General features: G+C 47.7%; 1 protein-coding gene across 1 annotated transcript; it reads right to left on the bottom strand.

Annotated features, from left to right (window-relative positions):
- Positions 1-4601: 4601 nt before the first annotated feature.
- On the bottom strand, positions 4602-8855 carry tsr2 (TSR2 ribosome maturation factor). Its single transcript, XM_056424245.1, has 5 exons — positions 8747-8855; positions 7010-7100; positions 6678-6769; positions 5538-5696; positions 4602-4842 (listed from the first exon to the last, which is right to left on the bottom strand). Exons 1-5 carry the CDS (start codon positions 8822-8824, stop codon positions 4735-4737), a joined length of 528 nt encoding a protein of 175 aa, XP_056280220.1. The 5' UTR covers positions 8825-8855; the 3' UTR covers positions 4602-4734.
- Between the last annotated feature and the right edge of the window lie 833 nt (positions 8856-9688).

Here is a 9688-nt window from a genome sequence, read left to right as displayed (position 1 = left end):
CTCTAAGCTGAGGACTCGTCTCCTTACCCTATCTCTAAGCTGAGGACTCGTCTCCTTACCCTATCTCTAAGCTGAGGACTCGTCTCCTTACCCTATCTCTAAGCCTGAGGACTGTCTCCTTACCCTATCTCTAAGCTGAGGACTCGTCTCCTTACCCTATCTCTAAGCTGAGGACTCGTCTCCTTACCCTATCTCTAAGCCTGAGGACTCGTCTCCTTACCCTATCTCTAAGCCTGAGGACTCGTCTCCTTACCCTATCTCTAAGCTGAGGACTCGTCTCCTTACCCTATCTCTAAGCCTGAGGACTCGTCTCCTTACCCTATCTCTAAGCTGAGGACTCGTCTCCTTACCCTATCTCTAAGCTGAGGACTCGTCTCCTTACCCTATCTCTAAGCTGAGGACTCGTCTCCTTACCCTATCTCTAAGCTGAGGACTCGTCTCCTTACCCTATCTCTAAGCCTGAGGACTGTCTCCTTACCCTATCTCTAAGGCTGAGGACTCGTCTCCTTACCCTATCTCTAAGCTGAGGACTCGTCTCCTTACCCTATCTCTAAGCTGAGGACTCGTCTCCTTACCCTATCTCTAAGCTGAGGACTCGTCTCCTTACCCTATCTCTAAGCTGAGGACTCGTCTCCTTACCCTATCTCTAAGCTGAGGACTGTCTCCTTACCCTATCTCTAAGCTGAGGACTCGTCTCCTTACCCTATCTCTAAGCCTGAGGACTCGTCTCCTTACCCTATCTCTAAGCTGAGGACCTGTCTCCTTACCCTATCTCTAAGCTGAGGACTCGTCTCCTTACCCTATCTCTAAGCTGAGGACTCGTCTCCTTACCCTATCTCTAAGCTGAGGACTCGTCTCCTTACCCTATCTCTAAGCTGAGGACTGTCTCCTTACCCTATCTCTAAGCTGAGGACTCGTCTCCTTACCCTATCTCTAAGCTGAGGACTCGTCTCCTTACCCTATCTCTAAGCCTGAGGACTCGTCTCCTTACCCTATCTCTAAGCTGAGGACTCGTCTCCTTACCCTATCTCTAAGCTGAGGACTCGTCTCCTTACCCTATCTCTAAGCTGAGGACTCGTCTCCTTACCCTATCTCTAAGCTGAGGACTCGTCTCCTTACCCTATCTCTAAGCTGAGGACTCGTCTCCTTACCCTATCTCTAAGCTGAGGACTCGTCTCCTTACCCTATCTCTAAGGCCGAGGACTCGTCTCCTTACCCTATCTCTAAGCTGAGGACTCGTCTCCTTACCCTATCTCTAAGCTGAGGACTCGTCTCCTTACCCTATCTCTAAGCTGAGGACTCGTCTCCTTACCCTATCTCTAAGCTGAGGACTCGTCTCCTTACCCTATCTCTAAGCTGAGGACTCGTCTCCTTACCCTATCTCTAAGCCTGAGGACTCGTCTCCTTACCCTATCTCTAAGCTGAGGACTCGTCTCCTTACCCTATCTCTAAGCTGAGGACTCGTCTCCTTACCCTATCTCTAAGCTGAGGACTGTCTCCTTACCCTATCTCTAAGCTGAGGACTCGTCTCCTTACCCTATCTCTAAGCCTGAGGACTCGTCTCCTTACCCTATCTCTAAGCTGAGGACTCGTCTCCTTACCCTATCTCTAAGCTGAGGACTCGTCTCCTTACCCTATCTCTAAGCTGAGGACTCGTCTCCTTACCCTATCTCTAAGCTGAGGACTCGTCTCCTTACCCTATCTCTAAGCTGAGGACTCGTCTCCTTACCCTATCTCTAAGCCTGAGGACTCGTCTCCTTACCCTATCTCTAAGCCTGAGGACTCGTCTCCTTACCCTATCTCTAAGCCTGAGGACTCGTCTCCTTACCCTATCTCTAAGCTGAGGACTCGTCTCCTTACCCTATCTCTAAGCTGAGGACTCGTCTCCTTACCCTATCTCTAAGCCTGAGGACTCGTCTCCTTACCCTATCTCTAAGCTGAGGACTCGTCTCCTTACCCTATCTCTAAGCCTGAGGACTCGTCTCCTTACCCTATCTCTAAGCCTGAGGACTCGTCTCCTTACCCTATCTCTAAGCTGAGGACTCGTCTCCTTACCCTATCTCTAAGGCTGAGGACTCGTCTCCTTACCCTATCTCTAAGCTGAGGACTCGTCTCCTTACCCTATCTCTAAGCTGAGGACTCGTCTCCTTACCCTATCTCTAAGCTGAGGACTCGTCTCCTTACCCTATCTCTAAGCCTGAGGACTCGTCTCCTTACCCTATCTCTAAGCTGAGGACTCGTCTCCTTACCCTATCTCTAAGCCTGAGGACTCGTCTCCTTACCCTATCTCTAAGCTGAGGACTCGTCTCCTTACCCTATCTCTAAGCTGAGGACTCGTCTCCTTACCCTATCTCTAAGGCTGAGGACTCGTCTCCTTACCCTATCTCTAAGCTGAGGACTCGTCTCCTTACCCTATCTCTAAGCTGAGGACTCGTCTCCTTACCCTATCTCTAAGGCCGAGGACTCGTCTCCTTACCCTATCTCTAAGCCTGAGGACTCGTCTCCTTACCCTATCTCTAAGCTGAGGACTCGTCTCCTTACCCTATCTCTAAGCCTGAGGACTCGTCTCCTTACCCTATCTCTAAGCTGAGGACTCGTCTCCTTACCCTATCTCTAAGCCTGAGGACTCGTCTCCTTACCCTATCTCTAAGCTGAGGACTCGTCTCCTTACCCTATCTCTAAGCTGAGGACTCGTCTCCTTACCCTATCTCTAAGCTGAGGACTCGTCTCCTTACCCTATCTCTAAGCTGAGGACTCGTCTCCTTACCCTATCTCTAAGCTGAGGACTCGTCTCCTTACCCTATCTCTAAGCCTGAGGACTCGTCTCCTTACCCTATCTCTAAGCTGAGGACTCGTCTCCTTACCCTATCTCTAAGCCTGAGGACTCGTCTCCTTACCCTATCTCTAAGCTGAGGACTCGTCTCCTTACCCTATCTCTAAGCTGAGGACTCGTCTCCTTACCCTATCTCTAAGCCTGAGGACTCGTCTCCTTACCCTATCTCTAAGCTGAGGACTCGTCTCCTTACCCTATCTCTAAGCCTGAGGACTCGTCTCCTTACCCTATCTCTAAGCTGAGGACTCGTCTCCTTACCCTATCTCTAAGCCTGAGGACTCGTCTCCTTACCCTATCTCTAAGGCTGAGGACTCGTCTCCTTACCCTATCTCTAAGCTGAGGACTCGTCTCCTTACCCTATCTCTAAGGCTGAGGACTCGTCTCCTTACCCTATCTCTAAGCTGAGGACTCGTCTCCTTACCCTATCTCTAAGCTGAGGACTCGTCTCCTTACCCTATCTCTAAGCTGAGGACTCGTCTCCTTACCCTATCTCTAAGCCTGAGGACTCGTCTCCTTACCCTATCTCTAAGCTGAGGACTCGTCTCCTTACCCTATCTCTAAGCCTGAGGACTCGTCTCCTTACCCTATCTCTAAGCTGAGGACTCGTCTCCTTACCCTATCTCTAAGCTGAGGACTCGTCTCCTTACCCTATCTCTAAGCTGAGGACTCGTCTCCTTACCCTATCTCTAAGCTGAGGACTGCGTCTCCTTACCCTATCTCTAAGCTGAGGACTCGTCTCCTTACCCTATCTCTAAGCTGAGGACTCGTCTCCTTACCCTATCTCTAAGCTGAGGACTCGTCTCCTTACCCTATCTCTAAGCTGAGGACTCGTCTCCTTACCCTATCTCTAAGCTGAGGACTCGTCTCCTTACCCTATCTCTAAGCTGAGGACTCGTCTCCTTACCCTATCTCTAAGCTGAGGACTCGTCTCCTTACCCTATCTCTAAGCTGAGGACTCGTCTCCTTACCCTATCTCTAAGCTGAGGACTCGTCTCCTTACCCTATCTCTAAGCTGAGGACTCGTCTCCTTACCCTATCTCTAAGCTGAGGACTCGTCTCTTACCCTATCTCTAAGCTGAGGACTCGTCTCCTTACCCTATCTCTAAGCTGAGGACTCGTCTCCTTACCCTATCTCTAAGCTGAGGACTCGTCTCCTTACCCTATCTCTAAGCTGAGGACTCGTCTCCTTACCCTATCTCTAAGCTGAGGACTCGTCTCCTTACCCTATCTCTAAGCTGAGGACTCCTCCTTACCCTATCTCTAAGCTGAGGACTCGTCTCCTTACCCTATCTCTAAGCTGAGGACTCGTCTCCTTACCCTATCTCTAAGCTGAGGACTCGTCTCCTTACCCTATCTCTAAGCTGAGGACTCGTCTCCTTACCCTATCTCTAAGCTGAGGACTCGTCTCCTTACCCTATCTCTAAGCTGAGGACTCGTCTCCTTACCCTATCTCTAAGGCTGAGGACTCGTCTCCTTACCCTATCTCTAAGCTGAGGACTCGTCTCCTTACCCTATCTCTAAGCTGAGGACTCGTCTCCTTACCCTATCTCTAAGCTGAGGACTCGTCTCCTTACCCTATCTCTAAGCTGAGGACTCGTCTCCTTACCCTATCTCTAAGCTGAGGACTCGTCTCCTTACCCTATCTCTAAGCCGAGGACTCAGTTTAAACTACAAACTGACTTCATGTTTGTTTTAAGGACTACATGTGTGTTTCCTCCAGCGAGTCATCGTGAGCCGTGGAGGTCGAGGTGACCGACTCTAGACGGACGCCAGTCGACAGTTTAATATAAAACAAGCGGCCCACGAGGCGTGAGCGTCTCTCCACCAGGGGGCGCCGCCGCCGCCTCCATTCAGAACGTGTCAGCTGACTCAACAGTTCATCCTGCACTACATCTTCATCTTCACTTCTTCTTACGCACAACCGTCCAGCCGTCCTCTTCCTCCCGAGGAGGAGGAGGAGGATCTCTGCTGCTGGCCGATGGACCGGAGGAGGATTCACACTCCATCCCCTGAGCACAGAGAGATATTATCTCCATTAGAAACACAACCTCCTGATTCATGACATTGTTTTATAGAGACATGGAAAACAATCCCACGTTTCTAGCTGGATGTTCAGTTGTTCTTATTACTGCATCATGGCCGCTCTCTTAAAGGGCCGGTAACACTTTATAAGCTCCTCGAACATATTGTCAAATAACTCTTTCCATTTGTTTATTGTTCACCGGAGTGTACGAATATTGTACATCAGAAAATGTCTCTAATATTACAACATGGATCCATTTCATTTGAAACCTTCAAAATAAAAGCATGGGAAATGTTTCTTCAATTACTTTAAGAAAAGGGGATCACGTGTCTTTCAAGCCGTCAGGGGTCACAGGAAACGATGCGGTGGGCCGATGACGTCACGTGAAGTGATGAATGGAACATGTAGAGCACAGGTATCAAACACAAGGCCCGCGGGCCAAATCCGGCCCACCGCATCGTTTTCTGTGACCCCTGATGGCTTGAAAGACACGTGATCCCCTTTTCTTAAAGTAATTGAAGAAACATTTCCCATGCTTTTATTTTGAAGGTTTCAAATGAAACTGATATTTAATATTTGAACACTCCGATGAACAATAATCAAATGCAAAGAGTTATTAAAGTGTTCCCGGCCCTTTAAGATGGCTGATGGTGAGGTCACTCTGTCAGAGCGGAGACGTACCTCTGCGTCGTCGTCGCTGTCTTCGTCAGACTGTGTGGGCGGAGCGGTGACCTTTGCCCTCGGAGTCTTCTTCTGTGTCAGAGTGTGGATGGTGTGTTGGAGCGGCTGCAGCGCCCCCTGCTGCCACTGGAGGAACGCCTGCAGCAGACTGTCACACACCTGAGGACACAGGAGGGCCCACGTCACGGGAGGGGGGGGGGGTCGAGTGGTGCAGGTGTGTGTGTGTGAGTGTATGTGAGTGTGAGTGTGAGTGAGTGTGTGTGTGTGAGTGTGAGTGTGTGTGTGTGAGTGTGTGTGTGAGTGTGTGTGTGTGTGAGTGTGTGTGTGTGTGTGTGTGTGAGTGTATGTGAGTGTGTGTGTGTGTGTGTAGTGTGTGAGTGTGAGTGTGTGTGTGTGAGTGTGTGTATGTGAGTGTGAGTGTGTGTGTGTGTATGTGAGTGTGAGTGTGTGTGGTGTGAGTGTGTGTGTGAGTGTGAGTGTGTGTGTATGTGAGTGTGTGTGTATGTGTGTGTGAGTGTGTGTGTGAGTGTGTGTTAGTGTGTGAGTGTGAGTGTGTGAGTGTGTGTGTGAGTGTGTGAGTGTGTGTATGTGAGTGTGTGTGTGAGTGTGTGAGTGTGTGTGAGTGTGAGTGTGTGTGTGTGTGTGAGTGTGTGAGTGTGAGTGTGAGTGTGTGTGTATGTGAGTGTGAGTGTGTGTATGTGAGTGTGAGTGTGTGTGTGTGAGTGTGTGTGTGTGTGTGTGTGTGTGTGTGAGTGTGTATGTGAGTGTGTGTGTGTGAGTGTGTGTGTGTGAGTGTGTGTGTGTGTGTGTGTGTGTGAGTGTGTGATTGTGAGTGTGAGTGTGAGTGTGTGTGTGTGAGTGTGAGTGTGTATGTGAGTGTGAGTGTGTATGTGAGTGTGAGTGTGTATGTGAGTGTGTGTGTGAGTGTGTGTGTGTGTGTGTGTGTGTGTGTGTGTGAGTGTGAGTGTGTGTATGTGAGTGTGAGTGTGTGAGTGTATGTGATTGTGAGTGTGAGTGTGTGTATGTGTGTGTATGTGAGTGTGAGTGTGTGTATGTGAGTGTGAGTGTGTGTGAGTGTGTGTATGTGAGTGTGAGTGTGTGAGTATGTGAGTGTGAGTGTGTGTGAGTGTGTGTGTGTACCTGAGGTAAACTCTCATCATCCACCATGGTGTCGAACTCCTGATCCATCAGGTCAGCGAGGTAGTCCTCCACCTCCCCCTTCTGCAGGTCAGCTACACACACACGTTATATATATATATAGATATATCTATATATGTGTATATATAGATAGATAGATATAATATATCTATATATGTATGTATATATATATATATATAATATATATACATACATACATATATATAGAGATATAAATATATCTCTATATATATAATATATATATATATATATTTTGATGATACAGTATAATAGTTATTTGTGTAAGTTACATTAAAGGTGAACATGTTACCTACCGTTGTCATGGAAGTACTGCTGGACGATGTCCACCATCCAATCAGCTTTCTGCTCTCCGTACACGCCCCCAAACCCGTTGTCCACGGCGATCTGAGGAGTAAACACAGATCTGAGGCCAAGGCCAGAGTTCTGGACCCCCCTAGAGAGTTATGGACCCCCCTAGAGAGCTCTAGACCCCCTAGAGAGTTCTAGACCCCCTAGAGAGTTCTGGACCCCCCTAGAGATGGTTCTGGACCCCTAGAGAGTTCTGGACCCCTAGAGATGGTTCTGGACCACTAGAGAGTTCTAGACCCCCTAGAGAGTTCTGGACCCCCCTAGAGATGGTTCTGGACCCCTAGAGATGGTTCTGGACCACTAGAGAGTTCTGGACCCCTAGAGAGTTCTGGACCCCTAGAGAGCTCTGGACCCCTAGAGATGGTTCTGGACCCATAGAGAGTTCTGGACCCCTAGAGATGGTTCTGGACCCCTAGAGAGTTCTGGACCCCTAGAGAGCTCTGGCCCCCTAGACATGGTTCTGGACCCCTAGAGATGGTTCTGGACCCTAGACATGGTTCTGGACCCGAGAGATGGTTCTGGACCCTAGACATGGTTCTGGACCCTAGAGATGGTTCTGGACCCTAGAGATGGTTCTGGACCCTAGACATGGTTCTGGACCCTAGACATGGTTCTGGACCCTAGACATGGTTCTGAACCCTAGAGATGGTTCTGGACCCTAGACATGGTTCTGGACCCTAGAGATGGTTCTGGACCCTAGACATGGTTCTGGACCCTAGAGATGGTTCTGGACCCTAGACATGGTTCTGAACCCTAGACATGGTTCTGGATCCCTAGACATGGTTCTGGACCCTAGAGATGGTTCTGGACCCTAGAGATGGTTCTGAACCCTAGACATGGTTCTGGACCCTAGAGATGGTTCTGGACCCTAGACATGGTTCTGGACCCTAGACATGGTTCTGGACCCTAGAGATGGTTCTGGACCCTAGACATGGTTCTGAACCCTAGAGATGGTTCTGGACCCTAGACATGGTTCTGGACCCTAGAGATGGTTCTGGACCCTAGACATGGTTCTGGACCCTAGAGATGGTTCTGGACCCTAGACATGGTTCTGGACCCTAGACATGGTTCTGAACCCTAGACATGGTTCTGAACCCTAGACATGGTTCTGGATCCCTAGACATGGTTCTGGACCCTAGAGATGGTTCTGAACCCTAGACATGGTTCTGGACCCTTAGACATGGTTCTGGATCCCTAGACATGGTTCTGGACCCTAGAGATGGTTCTGGACCCTAGACATGGTTCTGGACCCTAGAGATGGTTCTGGACCCTAGAGATGGTTCTGGACCCTAGACATGGTTCTGGACCCTTAGACATGGTTCTGGACCCTAGAGATGGTTCTGGACCCTAGAGATGGTTCTGGACCCTAGACATGGTTCTGGACCCTAGACATGGTTCTGGTTCTGGTGCCTGTACTTGATGATAGTGATACAATCACAACACGGAACGCCCTTTATCTCTCGACACGTAGAGCTCCTATGTTCCTGCTTCCGTTGTCTCCTTCACAATAAAAGCCCCGGACACAAACACCACTGCTCCTCGAGGAGCTCTCGCTGCTATTCAACAAAGCTTTATTGACACAAACGTCATTAAAAACAATGAGAAGGCAGGATAGAAGCGTATCACTAAGAGCCTGTTGGGGTGAGAGGGGGTCAGGGGGTTCCGTCTCGGGTCATATTTACCTGAAGAACCGGCCAAGAGTGAAGAACCGCTCTCACCGCCTCCGTGAAGAGCTCACGTGAAGCAGCAGAGGCCGCCATGTTGCATCTGACAGACAGAAACAGTCGAGTGAAGAAACGGATCCGCATCAGATAGAAGGAGTCGAGTGAAGAAACGGATCCGCATCAGACAGAAGGAGTCGAGTGAAGAAACGGATCCGCATCAGACATAAAGAGTCGAGTGAAGAAACGGGTCCGGATCAGACATAAAGAGTCGAGTGAAGAAACGGGTCCGGATCAGACCGGAGGTTTCATTTATCTTAAAACACGTCCTCGTTTCCTCTCTCCTCGTTTCCTCTCTCCTCGTTTCCTCTCTCCTCGTTTCCTCTCTCCGTGAGGGAACCGGGGAGGAAATCAAGAGACTTGAAGTGTACGGAGACTTTTATTAATTAAAGCTGAATTGATGAATTATGTCAATCTTTATGCTTATGTGTCAATGATTTGGTTAAAAATGGATTCATCATTTAAAACAAATATTTATAATAATTTGTATATAATTATCGATTCATGAAATAAATGTTACTATTTCTAATAATATATAAAATATAATAATCGTATATATATGTATATATATAATTTGTTTGTTTTGTTTCAGCTTTTTAAAATTATTTAGAAAATATACATATATGTATATAGACTTAATATATTATATTTATAATTATAAATATGATATCATAATTATATATATATATATATATAAGTATATATATGCATATACAGTATATATGAGTATATATCCATATATATAAGCGTATATATAAGCGTATATAAATAGTTATATACATATATTATATATACATGGTTATATAAATGGATATCTATGGTTATATACACATATATATATATACAGGACTGTCTCAGAAAATTAGAATATTGTGATGAAGTTCTTTATTTTCTGTAATGCAA

The sequence above is a fragment of the Pseudoliparis swirei genome, chromosome 9, assembly GCF_029220125.1.
Source record: "Pseudoliparis swirei isolate HS2019 ecotype Mariana Trench chromosome 9, NWPU_hadal_v1, whole genome shotgun sequence".
Taxonomy (NCBI): domain Eukaryota; kingdom Metazoa; phylum Chordata; class Actinopteri; order Perciformes; family Liparidae; genus Pseudoliparis; species Pseudoliparis swirei.
This window is presented reverse-complemented; position numbering and strand designations above follow the sequence as displayed.